Source organism: Lepisosteus platostomus, chromosome 6 (genome assembly GCF_059453375.1).
Source record: "Lepisosteus platostomus isolate fLepPlt1 chromosome 6, fLepPlt1.hap1, whole genome shotgun sequence".
Taxonomy (NCBI): domain Eukaryota; kingdom Metazoa; phylum Chordata; class Actinopteri; order Semionotiformes; family Lepisosteidae; genus Lepisosteus; species Lepisosteus platostomus.
In genome coordinates, this window is record NC_142616.1 from 2,208,061 (window position 1) to 2,233,738 (window position 25,678).

General features: G+C 57.8%; 1 protein-coding gene across 3 annotated transcripts in view; it reads left to right on the forward strand.

Moving 5' to 3' along the window:
• The first annotated feature begins 5,089 nt into the window (after positions 1-5,089).
• taok2a (TAO kinase 2a) overlaps positions 5,090-25,678 on the forward strand; it is a 63,702-nt gene continuing 43,113 nt past the window's right edge. For 2 of the 3 annotated variants that reach the window (XM_088637319.1, XM_088637320.1), the window contains exons 1-11: positions 5,090-5,441; positions 16,590-16,730; positions 17,368-17,439; positions 18,912-19,013; positions 19,119-19,164; positions 20,373-20,469; positions 20,599-20,712; positions 21,195-21,286; positions 21,453-21,546; positions 22,419-22,500; positions 24,725-24,892. In XM_088637319.1, coding sequence (XP_088493445.1) covers positions 16,599-16,730; positions 17,368-17,439; positions 18,912-19,013; positions 19,119-19,164; positions 20,373-20,469; positions 20,599-20,712; positions 21,195-21,286; positions 21,453-21,546; positions 22,419-22,500; positions 24,725-24,892 — 999 coding nt within the window. In that variant the 5' untranslated portion in view covers positions 5,090-5,441; positions 16,590-16,598. Of the gene's footprint in view, positions 5,442-16,589; positions 16,731-17,367; positions 17,440-18,911; positions 19,014-19,118; positions 19,165-20,372; positions 20,470-20,598; positions 20,713-20,872; positions 20,885-21,194; positions 21,287-21,452; positions 21,547-22,418; positions 22,501-24,724; positions 24,893-25,678 lie in introns of those variants that run through there. The other variant, XM_088637321.1, reaches the window with a different exon arrangement.

The following is a 25,678-nucleotide window of genomic DNA, read 5'->3' on the forward strand; positions in this document are numbered from 1 at the left end:
TTAAGGAGCGAGTGTGTGTTTGTCGTGCGGTGCGGGCGGGCATCACGTCCAGGGTGTGTCCTGCCTGCTGCCTTCTGGGATAGACCCCAGCTTCCCCCTGACTCGGGGCTGGATAACGCAGTTTGAATCTGGAGAGACTGAACAGGAATCTGATCCGCTCCAGGTGTGACAGTGCAGTCAGACTCCCAGTGTGCAGCAGTCTGATCCGCTCCAGGTGTGACAGTGCAGTCAGACTCCCAGTGCGCAGCAGTCTGATCCGCTCCAGGTGTGACAGTGCAGTCAGAAAGACTCCCAGTGCGCAGCAGTCTGATCCGCTCCAGGTGTGACAGTGCTGTCAGAAAGACTCCCAGTGCGCAGCAGTCTGATCCGCTCCAGGAGTGACAGTGCTGTCAGACTCCCAGTGCGCAGCAGTCTGATCCGCTCCAGGTGTGACAGTGCTGTCAGACTCCCAGTGCGCAGCAGTCTGATCCGCTCCAGGTGTGACAGTGCTGTCAGACTCCCAGTGCGCAGCAGTCTGATCCGCTCCAGGTGTGACAGTGCTGTCAGACTCCCAGTGCGCAGCAGTCTGATCCGCTCCAGGTGTGACAGTGCTGTCAGTCAGACTCCCAGTGCGCAGCAGTCTGATCCGCTCCAGGTGTGACAGTGCAGTCAGAAAGACTCCCAGTGCGCAGCAGTCTGATCCGCTCCAGGTGTGACAGTGCTGTCGGTCAGACTCCCAGTGCGCAGCAGTCTGATCCGCTCCAGGTGTGACAGTGCTGTCAGACTCCCAGTGCGCAGCAGTCTGATCCGCTCCAGGTGTGACAGTGCTGTCAGTCAGACTCCCAGTGCGCAGCAGTCTGATCCGCTCCAGGTGTGACAGTGCTGTCAGTCAGACTCCCAGTGCGCAGCAGTCTGATCCGCTCCAGGTGTGACAGTGCTGTCAGTCAGACTCCCAGTGCGCAGCAGTCTGATCTGCTCCAGGTGTGACAGTGCAGTCAGTCAGACTCCCAGTGCGCAGCAGTCTGATCCGCTCCAGGTGTGACAGTGCTGTCAGTCAGACTCCCAGTGCGCAGCAGTCTGATCCACTCCAGGAGTGACAGTGCTGTCAGACTCCCAGTGCGCAGCAGTCTGATCCGCTCCAGGTGTGACAGTGCTGTCAGACTCCCAGTGCGCAGCAGTCTGATCCGCTCCAGGTGTGACAGTGCTGTCAGACTCCCAGTGCGCAGCAGTCTGATCCGCTCCAGGTGTGACAGTGCTGTCAGTCAGACTCCCAGTGTGCAGCAGTCTGATCCGCTCCAGGTGTCACAGTGCTGTCAGACTCCCAGTGCGCAGCAGTCTGATCCGCTCCAGGTGTGACAGTGCTGTCAGACTCCCAGTGCGCAGCAGTCTGATCCGCTCCAGGTGTGACAGTGCTGTCAGTCAGACTCCCAGTGCGCAGCAGTCTGATCCGCTCCAGGTGTGACAGTGCTGTCAGTCAGACTCCCAGTGCGCAGCAGTCTGATCCGCTCCAGGTGTGACACTGCTGTCAGACTCCCAGTGCGCAGCAGTCTGATCCACTCCAGGTGTGACAGTGCTGTCAGACTCCCAGTGCGCAGCAGTCTGATCCGCTCCAGGTGTGACAGTGCTGTCAGTCAGACTCCCAGTGCGCAGCAGTCTGATCCGCTCCAGGTGTGACAGTGCTGTCAGACTCCCAGTGCGCAGCAGTCTGATCCGCTCCAGGTGTGACAGTGCTGTCAGACTCCCAGTGCGCAGCAGTCTGATCCGCTCCAGGTGTGACAGTGCTGTCAGTCAGACTCCCAGTGCGCAGCAGTCTGATCCGCTCCAGGTGTGACAGTGCTGTCAGACCCCCAGTGCGCAGCAGTCTGATCCGCTCCAGGTGTGACAGTGCTGTCAGACCCCCAGTGCGCAGCAGTCTGATCCGCTCCAGGTGTGACAGTGCTGTCAGACCCCCAGTGCGCAGCAGTCTGATCCGCTCCAGGTGTGACAGTGCTGTCAGACTCCCAGTGCGCAGCAGTCTGATCCGCTCCAGGTGTGACAGTGCTGTCAGTCAGACTCCCAGTGTGCAGCAGTCTGATCCGCTCCAGGAGTGACAGTGCTGTCAGACTCCCAGTGCGCAGCAGTCTGATCCGCTCCAGGTGTGACAGTGCTGTCAGTCAGACTCCCAGTGCGCAGCAGTCTGATCCGCTCCAGGTGTGACAGTGCTGTCAGTCAGACTCCCAGTGCGCAGCAGTCTGATCCTCTCCAGGTGTGACAGTGCAGTCAGACTCTCAGTGCGCAGCAGTCTGATCCGCTCCAGGTGTGACAGTGCTGTCAGACTCCCAGTGCGCAGCAGTCTGATCCGCTCCAGGTGTGACAGTGCAGTCAGACTCCCAGTGCACAGCAGTCTGATCCGCTCCAGGTGTGACAGTGCTGTCAGTCAAACTCCCAGTGTGCAGCAGTCTGATCCGCTCCAGGTGTGACAGTGCTGTCAGACTCCCAGTGCGCAGCAGTCTGATCCGCTCCAGGTGTGACAGTGCTGTCAGTCAGACTCCCAGTGTGCAGCAGTCTGATCCGCTCCAGGTGTGACAGTGCTGTCAGTCAGACTCCCAGTGCGCAGCAGTCTGATCCGCTCCAGGTGTGACAGTGCTGTCAGACTCCCAGTGCGCAGCAGTCTGATCCGCTCCAGGTGTGACAGTGCTGTCAGACTCCCAGTGCGCAGCAGTCTGATCCGCTCCAGGTGTGACAGTGCTGTCAGTCAGACTCCCAGTGCGCAGCAGTCTGATCCGCTCCAGGTGTGACAGTGCTGTCAGTCAGACTCCCAGTGCGCAGCAGTCTGATCCGCTCCAGGTGTGACAGTGCTGTCAGACTCCCAGTGCGCAGCAGTCTGATCCGCTCCAGGTGTGACAGTGCTGTCAGTCAGACTCCCAGTGCGCAGCAGTCTGATCCGCTCCAGGTGTGACAGTGCTGTCAGTCAGACTCCCAGTGCGCAGCAGTCTGATCCGCTCCAGGTGTGACAGTGCAGTCAGTCAGACTCCCAGTGCGCAGCAGTCTGATCCGCTCCAGGTGTGACAGTGCTGTCAGTCAGACTCCCAGTGCGCAGCAGTCTGATCCGCTCCAGGTGTGACAGTGCTGTCAGACTCCCAGTGCGCAGCAGTCTGATCCGCTCCAGGTGTGACAGTGCTGTCAGACTCCCAGTGCGCAGCAGTCTGATCCGCTCCAGGTGTGACAGTGCTGTCAGTCAGACTCCCAGTGCGCAGCAGTCTGATCCGCTCCAGGTGTGACAGTGCTGTCAGACTCCCAGTGCGCAGCAGTCTGATCCGCTCCAGGTGTGACAGTGCAGTCAGACTCCCAGTGCGCAGCAGTCTGATCCGCTCCAGGTGTGACAGTGCTGTCAGTCAGACTCCCAGTGCGCAGCAGTCTGATCCGCTCCAGGTGTGACAGTGCTGTCAGTCAGACTCCCAGTGCGCAGCAGTCTGATCCGCTCCAGGTGTGACAGTGCTGTCAGTCAGACTCCCAGTGCGCAGCAGTCTGATCCGCTCCAGGTGTGACAGTGCTGTCAGACTCCCAGTGCGCAGCAGTCTGATCCGCTCCAGGTGTGACAGTGCTGTCAGTCAGACTCCCAGTGCGCAGCAGTCTGATCCGCTCCAGGTGTGACAGTGCTGTCAGTCAGACTCCCAGTGCGCAGCAGTCTGATCCGCTCCAGGTGTGACAGTGCAGTCAGTCAGACTCCCAGTGCGCAGCAGTCTGATCCGCTCCAGGTGTGACAGTGCTGTCAGTCAGACTCCCAGTGCGCAGCAGTCTGATCCGCTCCAGGTGTGACAGTGCTGTCAGACTCCCAGTGCGCAGCAGTCTGATCCGCTCCAGGTGTGACAGTGCTGTCAGACTCCCAGTGCGCAGCAGTCTGATCCGCTCCAGGTGTGACAGTGCTGTCAGTCAGACTCCCAGTGCGCAGCAGTCTGATCCGCTCCAGGTGTGACAGTGCTGTCAGTCAGACTCCCAGTGCGCAGCAGTCTGATCCGCTCCAGGTGTGACAGTGCTGTCAGACCCCCAGTGCGCAGCAGTCTGATCCGCTCCAGGTGTGACAGTGCTGTCAGACTCCCAGTGCGCAGCAGTCTGATCCGCTCCAGGTGTGACAGTGCTGTCAGACCCCCAGTGTGCAGCAGTCTGATCCGCTCCAGGAGTGACAGTGCTGTCAGACTCCCAGTGCGCAGCAGTCTGATCCGCTCCAGGTGTGACAGTGCTGTCAGACACACCACTGTCCACCCGTCTGTCGGACACAGGGAGAGACACACAGACACACCAATGTCCACCCGTCTGTCGGACACAGAGACACACAGGGACACCACTGTCCACCCGTCTGTCGGACACAGGGAGAGACACACAGGCACACCACTGTCCACCCGTCAGTCTGACGCAGGGAGAGACACACTCTGTGGGTACCCCCGTGTCCGGCTGTGTGTCTCATCCCCGAGAGGCGCAGCAGGAAGCGGGGTGAAACTCTCGCCGCTGCTCGGAGCAGCCGGATCGATTAGACTGGACTAAAGCCCATCAGCCCCTCCGCCCGAGTCGCGTGGACGGTGCGGCGCTCGGCGCCGGCAGCTGACCGACGTTCGGGCGTCGCCATGGAAACGGCTCGTGCTCGGAGTTGGAGTCCCCCCCCCTCCCCCGCCCAGTCGACGCCATTTTGGCTCCGCGGTGGAGGAGGGTCGTGTACGACTGCGGAGTTTGTTTTTGAGCCACAATGGCGGGATTTGAGTTGTTTTCTATTTATCTCTGCAAGACGGTGTTGTAGTCAAACTCCACCTCAGACGCAATAAAGTCATTAATATTACCCTGTTTTTTCTGTGATTCCATGATTCATTAGAGTGTACAGTTACTGCAGCATTTCATTTTTTATAGCATTATATTAGTGTTTCCCCTTAATTTGTCAGGACTGTGTTGTTTAACTCTTACTTTCGTGTTCAATCGCAACCCTGAGAAGACCTTTGAGGCGGGAGTCTCCTCACTCGTGCCTATGTTGCCGAAAACAGAGCAGACCGACCTTCTCAAAATGGCGGAACGCCCACGTCAAGGCCTCGATCGTGTCCGCCCCTCCACCGGAAACCAACATCCCTGGGCCGCGACCTCCGCTTCCGGTTTCCGGCCGGCTCCCGCCCGCGCCGCCATCTTGAATTTCTGAACAAAAAAAAAAAGACGGGATCGAGATCGAGAGAGGGAGAGCGCGGCGGGGAACAAACGGGCAGGAAACCTGGACGGGCGGGCGCGAACAGGCAGGACATGAGGGGAGCCGAGCGGCAGGGGAGAGACACCGCGCCCCAGACGGCGTGAGCCGGGACCCCGAGCGCCGATCACTGCGGGCAGGGAGAGGGAGGAGGAGGAAGAGCTGTCGGGCTGCGAGCGGAGACGCGGCGCTCCTCAAGGCCGGGATGGACCGCGGCGACTGAGAGGAGGCGCCCAGGACACATCGTCAGACCCCCACCGCGGTGAGTCTCCTGCCCGCACCCCCATTCAGCTGACACCCCCTGCGATCACCCCCATACTCCTGACACCCCCTGCGATCACCCCCATACAGCTGACACCCCCTGCGATCACCCCCATACTCCTGACACCCCCTGTGATCACCCCCATACAGCTGACACCCCCTGCGATCACCCCGATACTCCTGACACCCCCTGCGATCACCCCCATTCAGCTGACACCCCCTGCGATCACCCCCATTCAGCTGACACCCCCTGCGATCACCCCCATTCAGCTGACACCCCCTGCGATCACCCCCATACTCCTGACACCCCCTGCGATCACCCCCATACAGCCGACACCCCCTGCGATCACCCCGATACTCCTGACACCCCCTGCGATCACCCCGATACTCCTGACACCCCCTGCGATCACCCCCATACAGCCGACACCCCCTGCGATCACCCCCATACAGCTGACACCCCCTGCGATCACCCCGATACTCCTGACACCCCCTGCGATCACCCCCATACAGCCGACACCCCCTGCGATCACCCCCATACTCCTGACACCCCCTGCGATCACCCCCATACAGCCGACACCCCCTGCGATCACCCCGATACTCCTGACACCCCCTGCGATCACCCCCATACAGCTGACACCCCCTGCGATCACCCCGATACTCCTGACACCCCCTGCGATCACCCCCATACAGCCGACACCCCCTGCGATCACCCCGATACTCCTGACACCCCCTGCGATCACCCCGATACTCCTGACACCCCCTGCGATCACCCCCATACTCCTGACACCCCCTGCGATCACCCCCATACAGCCGACACCCCCTGCGATCACCCCGATACTCCTGACACCCCTGCGATCACCCCCATACAGCCGACACCCCCTGCGATCACCCCCATACTCCTGACACCCCCTGCGATCACCCCCATACTCCTGACACCCCCTGCGATCACCCCCATACTCCTGACACCCCCTGCGATCACCCCCATTCAGCTGACACCCCCTGCGATCACCCCCATACTCCTGACACCCCCTGCGATCACCCCCATACAGCCGACACCCCCTGCGATCACCCCGATACTCCTGACACCCCCTGCGATCACCCCGATACTCCTGACACCCCCTGCGATCACCCCCATACAGCCGACACCCCCTGCGATCACCCCCATACAGCTGACACCCCCTGCGATCACCCCGATACTCCTGACACCCCCTGCGATCACCCCCATACAGCCGACACCCCCTGCGATCACCCCCATACTCCTGACACCCCCTGCGATCACCCCCATACAGCCGACACCCCCTGCGATCACCCCGATACTCCTGACACCCCCTGCGATCACCCCCATACAGCTGACACCCCCTGCGATCACCCCGATACTCCTGACACCCCCTGCGATCACCCCCATACAGCCGACACCCCCTGCGATCACCCCGATACTCCTGACACCCCCTGCGATCACCCCGATACTCCTGACACCCCCTGCGATCACCCCCATACTCCTGACACCCCCTGCGATCACCCCCATACAGCCGACACCCCCTGCGATCACCCCGATACTCCTGACACCCCTGCGATCACCCCGATACTCCTGACACCCCTGCGATCACCCCCATACTCCTGACACCCCCTGCGATCACCCCCATACTCCTGACACCCCCTGCGATCACCCCCATACTCCTGACACCCCCTGCGATCACCCCCATACAGCCGACACCCCCTGCGATCACCCCCATACTCCTGACACCCCCTGCGATCACCCCCATACTCCTGACACCCCCTGCGATCACCCCCATACAGCTGACACCCCCTGCGATCACCCCGATACTCCTGACACCCCCTGCGATCACCCCCATACAGCTGACACCCCCTGCGATCACCCCGATACTCCTGACACCCCCTGCGATCACCCCCATTCAGCTGACACCCCCTGCGATCACCCCCATTCAGCTGACACCCCCTGCGATCACCCCGATACTCCTGACACCCCCTGCGATCACCCCCATACAGCTGACACCCCCTGCGATCACCCCGATACTCCTGACACCCCCTGCGATCACCCCCATTCAGCTGACACCCCCTGCGATCACCCCCATACAGCTGACACCCCCTGCGATCACCCCCATACAGCTGACACCCCCTGCGATCACCCCGATACTCCTGACACCCCCTGCGATCACCCCGATACTCCTGACACCCCCTGCGATCACCCCCATACAGCTGACACCCCCTGCGATCACCCCGATACTCCTGACACCCCCTGCGATCACCCCCATTCAGCTGACACCCCCTGCGATCACCCCCATACAGCCGACACCCCCTGCGATCACCCCCATACTCCTGACACCCCCTGCGATCACCCCGATACTCCTGACACCCCCTGCGATCACCCCCATACTCCTGACACCCCCTGCGATCACCCCCATACTCCTGACACCCCCTGTGATCACCCCCATACAGCTGACACCCCCTGCGATCACCCCGATACTCCTGACACCCCCTGCGATCACCCCGATACTCCTGACACCCCCTGCGATCACCCCCATACAGCCGACACCCCCTGCGATCACCCCCATACTCCTGACACCCCCTGTGATCACCCCCATACAGCTGACACCCCCTGCGATCACCCCCATACTCCTGACACCCCCTGCGATCACCCCGATACTCCTGACACCCCCTGCGATCACCCCCATACAGCCGACACCCCCTGCGATCACCCCGATACTCCTGACACCCCTGCGATCACCCCCATACAGCCGACACCCCCTGCGATCACCCCCATACTCCTGACACCCCCTGTGATCACCCCGATACTCCTGACACCCCCTGCGATCACCCCGATACTCCCGACACCCCCTGCGATCACCCCCATACAGCTGACACCCCCTGCGATCACCCCCATACTCCTGACACCCCCTGCGATCACCCCCATACTCCTGACACCCCCTGGAGGAGAGACGCTGTCTCTGGTGTCTCTGTCCTCGGAGAGAGATGCTGTCTCTGGTGTCTCTATCCTGGAGGAGAGACGCTGTCTCTGGTGTCTCTGTCCTGGAGGAGAGACGCTGTCTCTGGTGTCTCTGGTGTCCTGGAGGAGAGACGCTGTCTCTGGTGTCTCTGTCCTGGGGGAGAGACGCTGTCTCTGGTGTCTCTGTCCTCGGGGAGAGATGCTGTCTCTGGTGTCTCTGTCCTGGAGGAGAGACGCTGTCTCTGGTGTCTCTGTCCTGGAGGAGAGACGCTGTCTCTGGTGTCTCTGTCCTGGGGGAGAGACGCTGTCTCTGGTGTCTCTGGTGTCCTGGGGGAGAGACGCTGTCTCTGGTGTCTCTGTCCTGGAGGAGAGACGCTGTCTCTGGTGTCTCTGTCCTGGAGGAGAGCCGCTGTCTCTGGTATCTCTGGCCTGGAGGAGAGATGCTGTCTCTGGTGTCTCTGTCCTGGAGGAGAGACGCTGTCTCTGGTGTCTCTGGCCTGGGGGAGAGACGCTGTCTCTGGTGTCTTTGGTGTCCTGGAGGAGAGACGCTGTCTCTGGTGTCTCTGTCCTGGGGGAGAGACGCTGTCCCTGGTGTCTCTGGCCTGGGGGAGAGACGCTGTCTCTGGTGTCTCTGGCCTGGGGGAGAGACGCTGTCTCTGGTGTCTCTGTCCTGGGGGAGAGACGCTGTCTCTGGTGTCTCTGTCCTGGGGGAGAGACGCTGTCTCTGGTGTCTCTGTCCTGGGGGAGAGACGCTGTCTCTGGTGTCTCTGGTGTCCTGGGGGAGAGACGCTGTCTCTGGTGTCTCTGTCCTGAAGGAGAGACGCTGTCTCTGGTGTCTCTGTCCTCGGGGAGAGACGCTGTCTCTGGTGTCTCTGTCCTGGAGGAGAGACGCTGTCTCTGGTGTCTCTGTCCTGGAGGAGAGACGCTGTCTCTGGTGTCTCTGTCCTGGAGGAGAGACGCTGTCTCTGGTGTCCTGGGGGAGAGACGCTGTCTCTGCTGTCTCTGTCCTGGAGGAGAGACGCTGTCTCTGGTGTCTCTGTCCTGGAGGAGAGACGCTGTCTCTGGTGTCTCTGTCCTGGAGGAGAGACGCTGTCTCTGGTGTCTCTGAGGGGAGACGCTGTCTCTGGTGTCCTGGAGGAGAGACGCTGTCTCTGGTGTCTCTGGTGTCCTGGAGGAGAGACGCTGTCTCTGGTGTCTCTGTCCTGGGGGAGAGACGCTGTCTCTGGTGTCTCTGTCCTGGAGGAGAGACGCTGTCTCTGGTGTCTCTGAGGGGAGACGCTGTCTCTGGTGTCTCTGTCCTGGAGGAGAGACGCTGTCTCTGGTGTCCTGGGGGAGAGACGCTGTCTCTGGTGTCTCTGGTGTCCTGGAGGAGAGACGCTGTCTCTGGTGTCTCTGGTGTCCTGGAGGAGAGACGCTGTCTCTGGTGTCTCTGTCCTGGGGGAGAGACGCTGTCTCTGGTGTCTCTGTCCTGGAGGAGAGACGCTGTCTCTGGTGTCTCTGAGGGGAGACGCTGTCTCTGGTGTCTCTGTCCTGGAGGAGAGACGCTGTCTCTGGTGTCCTGGGGGAGAGACGCTGTCTCTGGTGTCTCTGGTGTCCTGGAGGAGAGACGCTGTCTCTGGTGTCTCTGTCCTGGAGGAGAGACGCTGTCTCTGGTGTCTCTGTCCTGGGGGAGAGACGCTGTCTCTGGTGTCTCTGTCCTGGAGGAGAGACGCTGTCTCTGGTGTCTCTGTCCTGGAGGAGAGACGCTGTCTCCGGTGTCTCTGTCCTGGAGGAGAGACGCTGTCTCTGGTGTCTCTGTCCTGGGGGAGAGACGCTGTCTCTGGTGTCTCTGGTGTCTCTGTCCTGGGGGAGAGACGCTGTCTCTGGTGTCTCTGGTGTCCTGGGGGAGAGACGCTGTCTCTGGTGTCTCTGGTGTCCTGGGGGAGAGACGCTGTCTCTGGTGTCTCTGTCCTGGGGGAGAGACGCTGTCTCTGGTGTCTCTGTCCTCGGGGAGAGACGCTGTCTCTGGTGTCTCTGTCCTGGAGGAGAGACGCTGTCTCTGGTGTCTCTGTCCTGGAGGAGAGACGCTGTCTCTGGTGTCTCTGTCCTCGGGGAGAGACGCTGTCTCTGGTGTCTCTGTCCTGGGGGAGAGACGCTGTCTCTGGTGTCTCTGTCCTCGGGGAGAGACGCTGTCTCTGGTGTCTCTGTCCTGGAGGAGAGACGCTGTCTCTGGTGTCTCTGTCCTCGGGGAGAGACGCTGTCTCTGGTGTCTCTGTCCTGGGGGAGAGACGCTGTTTCTGGTGTCTCTATCCTGGAGGAGAGACGCTGTCTCTGGTGTCTCTGTCCTGGAGGAGAGACGCTGTCTCTGGTGTCTCTGGTGTCTCTGAGGGGAGACGCTGTCTCTGGTGTCTCTGGTGTCCTGGGGGAGAGACGCTGTCTCTGGTGTCTCTATCCTGGAGGAGAGACGCTGTCTCTGGTGTCTCTGTCCTGGAGGAGAGACGCTGTCTCTGGTGTCTCTGGTGTCCTGGGGGAGAGACGCTGTCTCTGGTGTCTCTGTCCTGGAGGAGAGACGCTGTCTCTGGTGTCTCTGTCCTGGAGGAGAGACGCTGTCTCTGGTATCTCTGGCCTGGAGGAGAGATGCTGTCTCTGGTGTCTCTGTCCTGGGGGAGAGACGCTGTCTCTGGTGTCTCTGTCCTGGAGGAGAGACGCTGTTTCTGGTGTCTCTATCCTGGAGGAGAGACGCTGTCTCTGGTGTCTCTGTCCTGGAGGAGAGACGCTGTCTCTGGTGTCTCTGGTGTCTCTGAGGGGAGACGCTGTCTCTGGTGTCTCTGGTGTCCTGGGGGAGAGACGCTGTCTCTGGTGTCTCTGTCCTGGAGGAGAGACGCTGTCTCTGGTATCTCTGGCCTGGAGGAGAGATGCTGTCTCTGGTGTCTCTGTCCTGGGGGAGAGACGCTGTCTCTGGTGTCTCTGTCCTGGGGGAGAGACGCTGTTTCTGGTGTCTCTATCCTGGAGGAGAGACGCTGTCTCTGGTGTCTCTGTCCTGGAGGAGAGACGCTGTCTCTGGTGTCTCTGGTGTCTCTGAGGGGAGACGCTGTCTCTGGTGTCTCTGGTGTCCTGGGGGAGAGACGCTGTCTCTGGTGTCTCTATCCTGGAGGAGAGACGCTGTCTCTGGTGTCTCTGTCCTGGATGAGAGACGCTGTCTCTGGTGTCTCTGGTGTCCTGGGGGAGAGACGCTGTCTCTGGTGTCTCTGTCCTGGAGGAGAGACGCTGTCTCTGGTGTCTCTGTCCTGGAGGAGAGACGCTGTCTCTGGTATCTCTGGCCTGGAGGAGAGATGCTGTCTCTGGTGTCTCTGTCCTGGAGGAGAGACGCTGTCTCTGGTGTCTCTGGCCTGGGGGAGAGACGCTGTCTCTGGTGTCTCTGGTGTCCTGGGGGAGAGACGCTGTCTCTGGTGTCTCTATCCTGGAGGAGAGACGCTGTCTCTGGTGTCTCTGTCCTGGATGAGAGACGCTGTCTCTGGTGTCTCTGGTGTCCTGGGGGAGAGACGCTGTCTCTGGTGTCTCTGTCCTGGAGGAGAGACGCTGTCTCTGGTGTCTCTGTCCTGGAGGAGAGACGCTGTCTCTGGTATCTCTGGCCTGGAGGAGAGATGCTGTCTCTGGTGTCTCTGTCCTGGAGGAGAGACGCTGTCTCTGGTGTCTCTGGCCTGGGGGAGAGACGCTGTCTCTGGTGTCTCTGGTGTCCTGGAGGAGAGACGCTGTCTCTGGTGTCTCTGTCCTGGGGGAGAGACGCTGTCCCTGGTGTCTCTGGCCTGGGGGAGAGACGCTGTCTCTGGTGTCTCTGTCCTGGGGGAGAGACGCTGTCTCTGGTGTCTCTGTCCTGGGGGAGAGACGCTGTCTCTGGTGTCTCTGTCCTGGAGGAGAGACGCTGTCTCTGGTGTCTCTGTCCTGGGGGAGAGACGCTGTCTCTGGTGTCTCTGGTGTCCTGGGGGAGAGACGCTGTCTCTGGTGTCTCTGTCCTGAAGGAGAGACGCTGTCTCTGGTGTCTCTGTCCTCGGGGAGAGACGCTGTCTCTGGTGTCTCTGTCCTCGGGGAGAGACGCTGTCTCTGGTGTCTCTGTCCTGGAGGAGAGACGCTGTCTCTGGTGTCCTGGGGGAGAGACGCTGTCTCTGGTGTCTCTGGTGTCCTGGAGGAGAGACGCTGTCTCTGGTGTCCTGGGGGAGAGACGCTGTCTCTGGTGTCTCTGTCCTGGAGGAGAGACGCTGTCTCTGGTGTCTCTGTCCTGGAGGAGAGACGCTGTCTCTGGTGTCTCTGAGGGGAGACGCTGTCTCTGGTGTCCTGGAGGAGAGACGCTGTCTCTGGTGTCTCTGGTGTCCTGGAGGAGAGACGCTGTCTCTGGTGTCTCTGTCCTGGGGGAGAGACGCTGTCTCTGGTGTCTCTGTCCTGGAGGAGAGACGCTGTCTCTGGTGTCTCTGAGGGGAGACGCTGTCTCTGGTGTCTCTGTCCTGGAGGAGAGACGCTGTCTCTGGTGTCCTGGGGGAGAGACGCTGTCTCTGGTGTCTCTGGTGTCCTGGAGGAGAGACGCTGTCTCTGGTGTCTCTGTCCTGGAGGAGAGACGCTGTCTCTGGTGTCTCTGTCCTGGGGGAGAGACGCTGTCTCTGGTGTTTCTGTCCTGGAGGAGAGACGCTGTCTCTGGTGTCTCTGTCCTGGAGGAGAGACGCTGTCTCCGGTGTCTCTGTCCTGGAGGAGAGACGCTGTCTCTGGTGTCTCTTTCCTGGGGGAGAGACGCTGTCTCTGGTGTCCTGGGGGAGAGACGCTGTCTCTGGTGTCTCTGGTGTCCTGGGGGAGAGACGCTGTCTCTGGTGTCTCTGTCCTGGGGGAGAGACGCTGTCTCTGGTGTCTCTGTCCTCGGGGAGAGACGCTGTCTCTGGTGTCTCTGTCCTGGAGGAGAGACGCTGTCTCTGGTGTCTCTGTCCTGGAGGAGAGACGCTGTCTCTGGTGTCTCTGTCCTGGAGGAGAGACGCTGTCTCTGGTGTCTCTGTCCTCGGGGAGAGACGCTGTCTCTGGTGTCTCTGTCCTGGGGGAGAGACGCTGTCTCTGGTGTCTCTGTCCTCGGGGAGAGACGCTGTCTCTGGTGTCTCTGTCCTGGAGGAGAGACGCTGTCTCTGGTGTCTCTGTCCTCGGGGAGAGACGCTGTCTCTGGTGTCTCTGTCCTGGGGGAGAGACGCTGTTTCTGGTGTCTCTATCCTGGAGGAGAGACGCTGTCTCTGGTGTCTCTGTCCTGGAGGAGAGACGCTGTCTCTGGTGTCTCTGGTGTCTCTGAGGGGAGACGCTGTCTCTGGTGTCTCTGGTGTCCTGGGGGAGAGACGCTGTCTCTGGTGTCTCTGGTGTCCTGGAGGAGAGACGCTGTCTCTGGTGTCTCTGTCCTGGAGGAGAGACGCTGTCTCTGGTGTCTCTGTCCTGGGGGAGTGACGCTGTCTCTGGTGTCTCTGTCCTGGAGGAGAGACGCTGTCTCTGGTGTCTCTGTCCTGGGGGAGTGACGCTGTCTCTGGTGTCTCTGTCCTGGGGGAGAGACGCTGTCTCTGGTGTCTCTGTCCTGGGGGAGAGACGCTGTCTCTGGTGTCTCTGTCCTGGGGGAGTGACGCTGTCTCTGGTGTCTCTGTCCTGGGGGAGAGACGCTGTCTCTGGTGTCTCTGTCCTGGAGGAGAGACGCTGTCTCTGGTGTCTCTGTCCTCGGAGAGAGACGCTGTCTCTGGTGTCTCTATCCTGGAGGAGAGACGCTGTCTCTGGTGTCTCTGTCCTGGAGGAGAGACGCTGTCTTTGGTGTCTCTGGTGTCCTGGAGGAGAGACGCTGTCTCTGGTGTCTCTGTCCTGGGGGAGAGACGCTGTCTCTGGTGTCTCTGTCCTCGGGGAGAGACGCTGTCTCTGGTGTCTCTGTCCTGGAGGAGAGACGCTGTCTCTGGTATCTCTTTCCTGGGGGAGAGACGCTGTCTCTGGTGTCTCTGGTGTCCTGGGGGAGAGACGCTGTCTCTGGTGTCTCTGTCCTGGAGGAGAGACGCTGTCTCTGGTGTCTCTGGTGTCCTGGGGGAGAGACGCTGTCTCTGGTGTCTCTGTCCTGGGGGAGAGACGCTGTCTCTGGTGTCTCTGTCCTCGGGGAGAGACGCTGTCTCTGGTGTCTCTGTCCTGGAGGAGAGATGCTGTCTCTGGTATCTCTAGCCTGGAGGAGAGATGCTGTCTCTGGTGTCCTGGAGGAGAGACGCTGTCTCTGGTGTCTCTGTCCTGGAGGAGAGACGCTGTCTCTGGTGTCTCTGTCCTGGGGGAGAGACGCTGTCTCTGGTGTCTCTGTCCTGGGGGAGAGACGCTGTCTCTGGTGTCTCTGTCCTGGGGGAGAGACGCTGTCTCTGGTGTCTCTGTCCTGGAGGAGAGACGCTGTCTCTGGTGTCTCTGATGTCCTGGAGGAGAGACGCTGTCTCTGGTGTCTCTGTCCTGGGGGAGAGACGCTGTCTCTGGTGTCTCTGTCCTCGGGGAGAGACGCTGTCTCTGGTGTCTCTGTCCTGGAGGAGAGACGCTGTCTCTGGTATCTCTGTCCTGGGGGAGAGACGCTGTCTCTGGTGTCTCTGGTGTCCTGGGGGAGAGACGCTGTCTCTGGTGTCTCTGTCCTGGAGGAGAGACGCTGTCTCTGGTGTCTCTGGTGTCCTGGAGGAGAGACGCTGTCTCTGGTGTCTCTGTCCTGGGGGAGAGACGCTGTCTCTGGTGTCTCTGTCCTCGGGGAGAGACGCTGTCTCTGGTGTCTCTGTCCTGGAGGAGAGACGCTGTCTCTGGTATCTCTAGCCTGGAGGAGAGATGCTGTCTCTGGTGTCCTGGAGGAGAGACGCTGTCTCTGGTGTCTCTGTCCTGGAGGAGAGACGCTGTCTCTGGTGTCCTGGGGGAGAGACGCTGTCTCTGGTGTCTCTGGTGTCCTGGAGGAGAGACGCTGTCTCTGGTGTCTCTGTCCTGGAGGAGAGACGCTGTCTCCGGTGTCTCTGTCCTGGAGGAGAGACGCTGTCTCTGGTGTCTCTGTCCTGGGGGAGAGACGCTGTCTCTGGTGTCTCTGGTGTCCTGGGGGAGAGACGCTGTCTCTGGTGTCTCTGGTGTCCTGGGGGAGAGACGCTGTCTCTGGTGTCTCTGTCCTGGGGGAGAGACGCTGTCTCTGGTGTCTCTGTCCTCGGGGAGAGACGCTGTCTCTGGTGTCTCTGTCCTGGAGGAGAGACGCTGTCTCTGGTGTCTCTGTCCTGGAGGAGAGACGCTGTCTCTGGTGTCTCTGTCCTCGGGGAGAGACGCTGTCTCTGGTGTCTCTGTCCTGGGGGAGAGACGCTGTCTCTGGTGTCTCTGTCCTCGGGGAGAGACGCTGTCTCTGGTGTCTCTGTCCTGGAGGAGAGACGCTGTCTCTGGTGTCTCTGTCCTCGGGGAGAGACGCTGTCTCTGGTGTCTCTGTCCTGGGGGAGAGACGCTGTCTCTGGTGTCTCTGTCCTGGAGGAGAGACGCTGTCTCTGGTGTCTCTGGCCTGGAGGAGAGACGCTGTCTCTGGTGTCTCTGGCCTGGATGTGTGTCCATCTGTCCCTCCAGGCAGTGGGTTGTCTTATCTGGCTGGGAACTGTTCTCATAGGCGGCTTGTCTGCTTCCAGCGTTGAGTGCAAATGATGAACTTCTCTCTCTCTCTCCTCTCTCTCCCCTCTCTCTCTTCTCTCCTCTCTCTCTTCTCTCCCCTCTCTCTCCCCTCTCTCTCCCCTCTCTCTCTCCTCTCTCTCTTCTCTCCCCTCTCTCTCCCCTCTCTCTCCCCTCTCTCTCCCCTCTCTCCCCTCTCTCTCCTCTCTCTCTCCTCTCTCTCTCTTCTCTCCCCTCTCTCTCCCCTCTCTCCCCTCTCTCCCCTCTCTCTCCCCTCTCTCTCTTCTCTCCCCTCTCTCCCCCCTCTCTCTCTCCTCTCTCTCTCCTCTCTCCCCTCTGTCTCCTCTCTCCCCCTCTCTCTCTCCCCTCTCTCTCTTTTCTCTCCCCTCTCCCCCCTCTCTCTCTCCTCTCTCTCCTGTCTCTCTCTCTCCTCTCTCCCCCTCTCCCCCTCTCTCTCTCTCCTCTCTCTCCTCTCTCTCCTCTCTCTCCTCTCTCTCCCCTCTCTCCCCTCTCTCTCCCCTCTCTCTCCTCTCTCTCCCCCCTCTCCCCCCTGTGCCTCCTGTCCAGGCGCTGGCTATGCCGTCCAGTGTGCGGGCCGGGAGTCTGAAGGACCCGGAGGTGGCTGAGCTCTTCTACAGGGACGACCCAGAGAAGCTCTTCGCCGACCTGCGGGAGATCGGCCATGGCAGCTTCGGAGCCGTCTACTTCGTACGTCCTGGGACAGAGCAGGGTGCTGGGGACGGGAGCAGGGTGCTGGGGACGGGAGCAGGGTGCTGGGGACGGGAGCAGGACAGGAGCAGGGTGCTGGGGACGGGAGCAGGGTGCTGGGGACGGGAGCAGTGCGCTGGGGACAGGAGCAGTGCGCTGGGGACAGGAGCAGTGCGCTGGGGACGGGAGCAGGGCAGGAGCAGTGTGCTGGGGACGGGAGCAGTGCGCTGGGGATGGGAGCAGGGAAGGGAGCAGTGTGCTGTGGACAGGAGCAGGGCAGGAGCAGTGTGCTGGGGACGGGAGCAGGGTGCTGGGGACAGGAGCAGTGCGCTGGGGACAGGAGCAGTGCGCTGGGGACAGGAGCAGTGCGCTGGGGACGGGAGCAGGGCAGGAGCAGTGTGCTGGGGACGGGAGCAGTGCGCTGGGGATGGGAGCAGGGCAGGAGCAGTGTGCTGGGGACAGGAGCAGGGTGCTGGGGACGGGAGCAGTGCGCTGGGGACAGGAGCAGGGCAGGAGCAGTGTGCTGGGGACGGGAGCAGTGCGCTGGGGATGGGAGCAGGGAAGGGAGCAGTGTGTTGGGGATGGGAGCAGGAGTTCAGTGGGCTGTCCAGCTGGTCACCCTGTCTGTCTCTCACAGGCCCGGGACATCCGCACTAATGAGGTGGTGGCCATCAAGAAGATGTCCTACAGTGGCAAGCAGTCGAACGAGGTGAGTGTGTCTGTATGAACCCCTCTCTCTCTCTCAGTGCAGTGTTAATGTACTGGAGTGTCCAGTCAGTGTGTCTGTATGAACCCCTCTCTCTCTCAGTGCAGTGTTAATGTACTGGAGTGTCCAGTCAGTGTGTCTGTATTAACCCCTCTCTCTCAGTGCAGTGTTAATGTACTGGAGTGTCCAGTCAGTGTGTGTGTATGAACCCCTCTCTCTCTCTCAGTGCAGTGTTCATGTACTGGAGTGTCCAGTCAGTGTGTGTGTATTAACCCCTCTGTCTCTCAGTGCAGTGTTAATGTACTGGAGTGTCCAGTCAGTGTGTGTGTGTATTAACCCCTCTCTCTCTCAGTGCAGTGTTAATGTACTGGAGTGTCCAGTCAGTGTGTCTGTATTAACCCCTCTCTCTCTCAGTGCAGTGTTAATGTACTGGAGTGTCCAGTCAGTGTGTCTGTATTAACCCCTCTCTCTCTCAGTGCAGTGTTAATGTACTGGAGTGTCCAGTCAGTGTGTGTGTATGAACCCCTCTCTCTCTCTCAGTGCAGTGTTCATGTACTGGAGTGTCCAGTCAGTGTGTCTGTATGAACCCCTCTCTCTCTCAGTGCAGTGTTAATGTACTGGAGTGTCCAGTCAGTGTGTGTGTATTAACCCCTCTCTCTCTCAGTGCAGTGTTAATGTACTGGAGTGTCCAGTCAGTGTGTCTGTATTAACCCCTCTCTCTCTCTCTCAGTGCAGTGTTAATGTACTGGAGTGTCCAGTCAGTGTGTGTGTATTAACCCCTCTCTCTCTCAGTGCAGTGTTAATGTACTGGAGTGTCCAGTCAGTGTGTGTGTATTAACCCCTCTCTCTCTCTCAGTGCAGTGTTAATGTACTGCAGTGTCCAGTCAGTGTGTCTGTATTAACCCCTCTCTCTCTCAGTGCAGTGTTAATGTACTAGAGTGTCCAGTGTGTGTGTATTAACCCCTCTCTCTCTCAGTGCAGTGTTAATGTACTGGAGTGTCCAGTCAGTGTGTGTGTATTAACCCCTCTCTCTCTCAGTGCAGTGTTAATGTACTGGAGTGTCCAGTCAGTGTGTGTGTATGAACCCCTCTCTCTCTCAGTGCAGTGTTAATGTACTGGAGTGTCCAGTCAGTGTGTGTGTATTAACCCCTCTCTCTCTCAGTGCAGTGTTCATGTACTGGAGTGTCCAGTCAGTGTGTCTGTATTAACCCCTCTCTCTCTCAGTGCAGTGTTAATGTACTGGAGTGTCCAGTCAGTGTGTGTGTATTAACCCCTCTCTCTCTCAGTGCAGTGTTAATGTACTGGAGTGTCCAGTCAGTGTGTGTGTATTAACCCCTCTCTCTCTCAGTGCAGTGTTCATGTACTGGAGTGTCCAGTCAGTGTGTGTGTATTAACCCCTCTCTCTCTCTCAGTGCAGTGTTCATGTACTGGAGTGTCCAGTGTGTGTGTATTAACCCCTCTCTCTCTCTGTGTAGAAATGGCAGGACATTATCAAGGAGGTGAAGTTTCTGCAGAAGCTGCGACACCCCAACACTATCGAGTATCGGGGATGCTACCTCCGAGAGCACACTGCCTGGGTGAGTGTGTGTGCGGCGTTCGCACCCTGGACAGTCCACCTGACTGGCCCAGTCCCCAGCCTGTGGGTATTAACCTGTCTCTCTCTCTCTGCCCGTCTCTCCCAGCTGGTGATGGAGTACTGCTTGGGCTCGGCCTCCGACCTCCTCGAAGGTGAGTCAGGGCTGGCAGCCCTGCCCTGTGTCGGGGGGGGGGCGTATGCGAGCGTGCAGGGCCTTGTGGGTTGTGTAGTTCCTTTTGCAATGCACCGTGGGGTCTGTAGTCCGGGGAGGCAGGCATTATAATAATAATAATAATAAACTTTATTTTATATAGCGCCTTTAAAGGTGGCTTCTCAAAGCGCTTTACAGGATGACAGTAACAATAAATAAGAAGACTACAACAATAAATAAGAAGATTTCACAAGATAAGACACAATTACAATTACAACAATACAACAATAACAATAGAGGAGACCGTGGAAGATGGTATTAAGAAGAGCAGAGGGGTGAAGAATGGAACCAGTTCAGTAAAGGCTTTTATGAAGAAGAGGGTTTGAGTCTGGATTTGATGGAGTTTAGAGAAGGAGACTCTCTGATATCCTTGGGGAGAGAGTTCCAGAGCTTGGGGGCGCAGCAGGAGAAGCCCTGTCACCCCTAGAGTGTGGACGGGCTTGGGGGACAGACAGGAGGGCAGAGTTAGAGGAGCGAAGGTGGTGAGGTGGGGAGCAGGGCGATAGTAGCTCAGACAGGTACTGAGGCGCCCAGCCATGCAGAGCCTTACAGGTGAGCAGGAGGATTTTAAAGTCCACACGGAATTGACCAGGAAGCCAGTGCAGGGACTCCAGGACAGGAGTGATGTGAACACCTGCACCAGACCTGGTCAGGATTCTGGCTGCTGAATTGTGGACAGACTGCAGCTTGTTCAGAGTAGATTTAGATACCCCAGCGAGTAGAGCATTACAGCAGTCAATTTGAGAGAACACACGTGTGTTGATCATCTTTTCAGCCACAGTTAGCGATAACACAGGGCGTAGTCTTGCGAGATTTCTGAGGTGAAAAGAAGATGTTTTGACAGTCTGCTGCACACGTGGGTCAAATGTTGATCCAGAATCAAATATCACCCCAAGGTTTTTCAATTTTGATTGGAGCTCAAGTACAGAGCCATCTACAGACAGGGTTACAGGACTGGCTTTGCGAAGTTGATGGGGGGTGCCAGTAAGCATGACTTCAGTCTTGTCACAGTTAAGATGAAGGAAGTTTTGAGTCATCCAAGTTTTTATGTCAGGGATGCAATTAGATAGAATAGAGACAGCCACATTGTGGGAAATGTAGTTTTCCTGGCGAAGTTGAATCTCCCACTCCGTCTCCTTCACCCCCCAGTCCACAAGAAGCCTCTCCAGGAAGTGGAAATCGCTGCTATTACCCATGGTGCACTGCAAGGCTTGGCGTACCTTCACTCTCACAACATGATCCATCGGTGAGCAGAGCAGTCGATCGATCGATTGTGTCAAGAGGAGGATGGTCGTGGTGGTGATTGATTCTGTGATGGTGAGGATGATGATGATGGGCGTGGTGGTGATTGATGATGATGGTGTGTCGTCCTCAGGGATGTGAAAGCTGGTAATATTCTGCTGACAGAACCGGGTCAGGTGAAGTTGGGGGATTTCGGTTCTGCCTCCATCGTCTCCCCAGCAAACTCCTTTGTGGGCACCCCTTACTGGTGAGTCTGCAGTGTAATAACAATATAATAACACAGTGTAATAATACAGGAACAGAGCACTGATGTCTCTGTGGGCACCCCTTACTGATGAGTCTGCGGTTTAATAACAATATAATAACAGTGTAATAATACAGGAACAGAGCACTGAAGTATCTGTGGGCACCCCTTACTGGTGAGTCTGCAGTGTAATAACAATATAATAACACAGTGTAATAATACAGGAACACAGCACTGACGTCTCTGTGGACACCCCTTACTGGTGAGTCTGCAGTGTAATAACAATATAATAACGCAGTGTAATAATACAGGAACACAAGACTGACAGCTCATCTGCAGACACACCAGTGAGTCTGCAGTGTAATAATACTGTAATGACACAGCATTAAGAACCGGGAACACTGGTGCGTCTGCAGTGTAATAACATGGTAATAACACTGTCGTGAGTGTGTTAATAGAGTGTGCACTCTGGTCCCCCCCTGCAGGATGGCCCCAGAAGTCATCCTCGCGATGGACGAAGGGCAGTATGATGGGAAGGTGGATGTGTGGTCTCTGGGCATCACCTGCATCGAGCTGGGTGAGTGACCAACCCCCCGAGAACTACAGCTCCCAGGCTGCACCGGGGGGGCCGTGCTGGAGCAGGGGTGCCTGGGACGTGTAGTTCCCTGTGTTCTGAGCCTGTAGTTCTCCTGTGGACTGGACAGGAGCTCACTGCTCCTCTCTCTGTGTTTGTCTTCCTGCAGCGGAGAGGAAGCCTCCTCTGTTCAACATGAACGCTATGAGTGCCTTATACCACATCGCACAGAACGAGAGCCCGGTGCTGCAGTCCAACCACTGGTGAGAGCTCGCCCTGTGTCTCCTCTCTCCGCCTCCTGTCTCTGCTCTCTCTCCTCTCTCCTCTCCCCCTGCGTCTCCTCTCTCTCTCCTCTCTCTCCTCTCCCCCTGCGTCTCCTCTCTCTCTCCGCCTCCTGTCTCTGCTCTCTCTCCTCTCTCCTCTCCCCCTGCGTCTCCTCTCTCTCTCCGCCTCCTGTCTCTGCTCTCTCTCCTCTGTCTTTCACAGTATCACAGCGCAGTAAAGCCCAGTGAGACTGTGGTAAAATCACAGTACAGCGCAGTAAAGCCCAGTGAGACTGTGGTAAAATCACAGTACAGCGCAGTAAAGCCCAGTGAGATTGTGGTAAAATCACAGTACAGCGCAGTAAAGCCCAGTGAGATTGTGGTAAAATCACAGTACAGCGCAGTAAAGCCCAGTGAGATTGTGGTAAAATCACAGTACAGCGCACTCACACACACACACACACACACACACACACACAAGGAGAGGAGCTGGGGGTCAGGGCGCAGGGTCAGACATTTCTACAGCGCCCCTGGAGCAGCTGGGGTTCAGGGGCCTCGCTCAGGGGCCCAGTGGAGGAGGATTCCTCTGCTGGGCCACAGGATTCGAACCGGCAACCTCCCAGCCCCGGGCACAGCGCCTGAGCCCCAGAGCTCCCTCAGCATGGACCCGGACCTCAATGAGCGCGGGTGGCCGGGGTGCAGAGGTCTGCGGGGCTGTGGAGGCGGGCAGGAGTCCCACGCGTGTTCCAGACGTGTTCCAGACGTGTTCCAGACGTGTTCCAGACGTGTTCCAGACGTGTTCCAGGACGTGTTCCTCTCGGAGACGCGGCCTGCGGCCTGTGGTCTTAGCGGATCTCTCTCCCTTTGTCCAGGTCGGACTATTTCCGGAATTTTGTGGATTCCTGCCTGCAGAAGATCCCACAGGACAGACCCACCTCTGATGTGCTGCTGAAGGTAAAGACCCCTCTCTCTCTCAGTGCAGTGTTAATGTACTGGAGTGTCAGTCAGTGTGTGTATTAACCCCTCTCTCTCTCTCAGTGCAGTGTTCATGTACTGGAGTGTCCAGTCAGTGTGTCTGTATTAACCCCTCTCTCTCTCTCAGTGCAGTGTTAATGTACTGGAGTGTCCAGTCAGTGTGTGTATTAACCCCTCTCTCTCTCTCAGTGCAGTGTTAATGTACTGGAGTGTCCAGTCAGTGTGTGTGTATTAACCCCTCTCTCAGTGCAGTGTTAATGTACTGGAGTGTCCAGTCAGTGTGTCTGTATGAACCCCTCTCTCTCTCAGTGCAGTGTTAATGTACTGGAGTGTCCAGTCAGTGTGTGTATTAACCCCTCTCTCTCTCTCAGTGCAGTGTTAATGTACTGGAGTGTCCAGTCAGTGTGTGTGTATTAACCCCTCTCTCTCTCAGTGCAGTGTTAATGTACTGGAGTGTCCAGTCAGTGTGTCTGTATTAACCCCTCTCTCTCTCAGTGCAGTGTTAATGTACTGGAGTGTCCAGTCAGTGTGTGTGTATTAACCCCTCTCTCTCTCAGTGCAGTGTTAATGTACTGGAGTGTCCAGTCAGTGTGTGTGTATTAACCCCTCTCTCTCTCTCTCAGTGCAGTGTTAATGTACTGGAATGTCCAGTCAGTGAGTGTGTATTAACCCCTCTCTCTCTCAGTGCAGTGTTAATGTACTGGAGTGTCCAGTCAGTGTGTCTGTATTAACCCCTCTCTCTCTCAGTGCAGTGTTAATGTACTGGAGTGTCCAGTCAGTGTGTCTGTATTAACCCCTCTCTCTCTCTCTCAGTGCAGTGTTAATGTACTGGAGTGTCCAGTCAGTGTGTGTGTATTAACCCCTCTCTCTCTCAGTGCAGTGTTAATGTACTGGAGTGTCCAGTCAGTGTGTGTGTATTAACCCCTCTCTCTCTCAGTGCAGTGTTAATGTACTGGAGTGTCCAGTCAGTGTGTCTGTATTAACCCCTCTCTCTCTCAGTGCAGTGTTAATGTACTGGAGTGTCCAGTCAGTGTGTGTGTATTAACCCCTCTCTCTCTCAGTGCAGTGTTAATGTACTGGAGTGTCCAGTCAGTGTGTCTGTATTAACCCCTCTCTCTCTCTCTCAGTGCAGTGTTAATGTACTGGAGTGTCCAGTCAGTGTGTCTGTATTAACCCCTCTCTCTCTCAGTGCAGTGTTAATGTACTGGAGTGTCCAGTCAGTGTGTCTGTATTAACCCCTCTCTCTCTCTCAGTGCAGTGTTAATGTACTGGAGTGTCCAGTCAGTGTGTCTGTATTAACCCCTCTCTCTCTCTCAGTGCAGTGTTAATGTACTGGAGTGTCCAGTCAGTGTGTCTGTATTAACCCCTCTCTCTCTCAGTGCAGTGTTAATGTACTGGAGTGTCCAGTCAGTGTGTCTGTATTAACCCCTCTCTCTCTCTCTCAGTGCAGTGTTGATGTACTGGAGTGTCCAGTCAGTGTGTGTGTATTAACCCCTCTCTCTCAGTGCAGTGTTAATGTACTGGAGTGTCCAGTCAGTGTGTGTGTATTAACCCCTCTCTCTCTCAGTGCAGTGTTAATGTACTGGAGTGTCTAGTCAGTGTGTGTGTATTAACCCCTCTCTCTCTCAGTGCAGTGTTAATGTACTGGAGTGTCCAGTCAGTGTGTCTGTATTAACCCCTCTCTCTCTCTCTCAGTGCAGTGTTAATGTACTGGAGTGTCCAGTCAGTGTGTCTGTATTAACCCCTCTCTCTCTCTCTCAGTGCAGTGTTAATGTACTGGAGTGTCCAGTCAGTGAGTGTGTATTAACCCCTCTCTCTCTCAGTGCAGTGTTAATGTACTGGAGTGTCCAGTCAGTGTGTCTGTATTAACCCCTCTCTCTCTCTCTCAGTGCAGTGTTAATGTACTGGAGTGTCCAGTCAGTGTGTGTGTATTAACCCCTCTCTCTCTCAGTGCAGTGTTAATGTACTGGAGTGTCCAGTCAGTGTGTCTGTATTAACCCCTCTCTCTCTCAGTGCAGTGTTCATGTACTGGAGTGTCCAGTCAGTGTGTGTGTATTAACCCCTCTCTCTCTCAGTGCAGTGTTAATGTACTGGAGTGTCCAGTCAGTGTGTGTGTATTAACCCCTCTCTCTCTCTCAGTGCAGTGTTAATGTACTGGAGTGTCCAGTCAGTGTGTGTGTATTAACCCCTCTCTCTCTCTCAGCACCGGTTCCTGATGCGAGAGCGCCCCCTGTCGGTGGTGATGGACCTCATCCAGAGGACGAAGGACGCGGTCCGGGAGCTGGACAACCTGCAGTACCGCAAGATGAAGAAGATCCTGTTCCAGGAGGCCCACAACGGGCCTGCGCCCGAGGGGCAGGACGAGGAGGAGGTAGGGGGTCCGAGGGGCGCGTGCGGAGCCGTCCGCGGACATCGGGGCCCCCCCAGGTTCGAACCCGGGCGCAGGCTCGGTCGCGAGTCCTTCAGTGGTGCAGCCCCGAATCGCCATCGGCTCGTCAGGCCTGGGCAGGGCCGTTCCAGGCCTGACTGAACGCTCTGAGCCCTGTGACCTCTCAGGATGATAATTATTCCTCACACTTATACAGCACTTCCCTGGACACCCCACTCAGAGCTCCTTACAGTAGTGGGGTCCCCTCCCCACCCGTGTGTACCCCCACCTGGTCTTCTCCCCACACAGCAGCTCTCAGGGCGAGGAGGACAGGTCAGAGGTCATTAATAATGTCCTTATACTTATATAGCGCCTTTCTGGACGCCCCGCTGGTGGTGGGGATCCCCTCCAGCAGCAGCAGTGTGGAGCCCCAGCAGTGCGCTCACACACAGCAGCTCTCAGGGCGAGGAGGACAGGTCAGAGGTCATTAGGGGTTACTAGGAGGCCAGGACTGGTCAAGACCAGGGGGACACCAGGTAACACCCCGACTCTTTTATAGAGACACCCCGGGATTGTTCATGACCACAGAGAGTCAGGACCCCGGTTTCACGTCTCATCTGAAGGACGGAGCCTTCTTCCAGTCCAGTGTCCCCGTCAGTGTCCAGCCCTACTCTTTTATAGCTCACCATCACTGGACTGGGGCATCAGGACCACACAGAGCGCAGGGAGAGAGCGCCCCCTGCTGGCCTCACTCACCCCTCTCCCAGGAGTCTCCCCTCCAGGTACTGG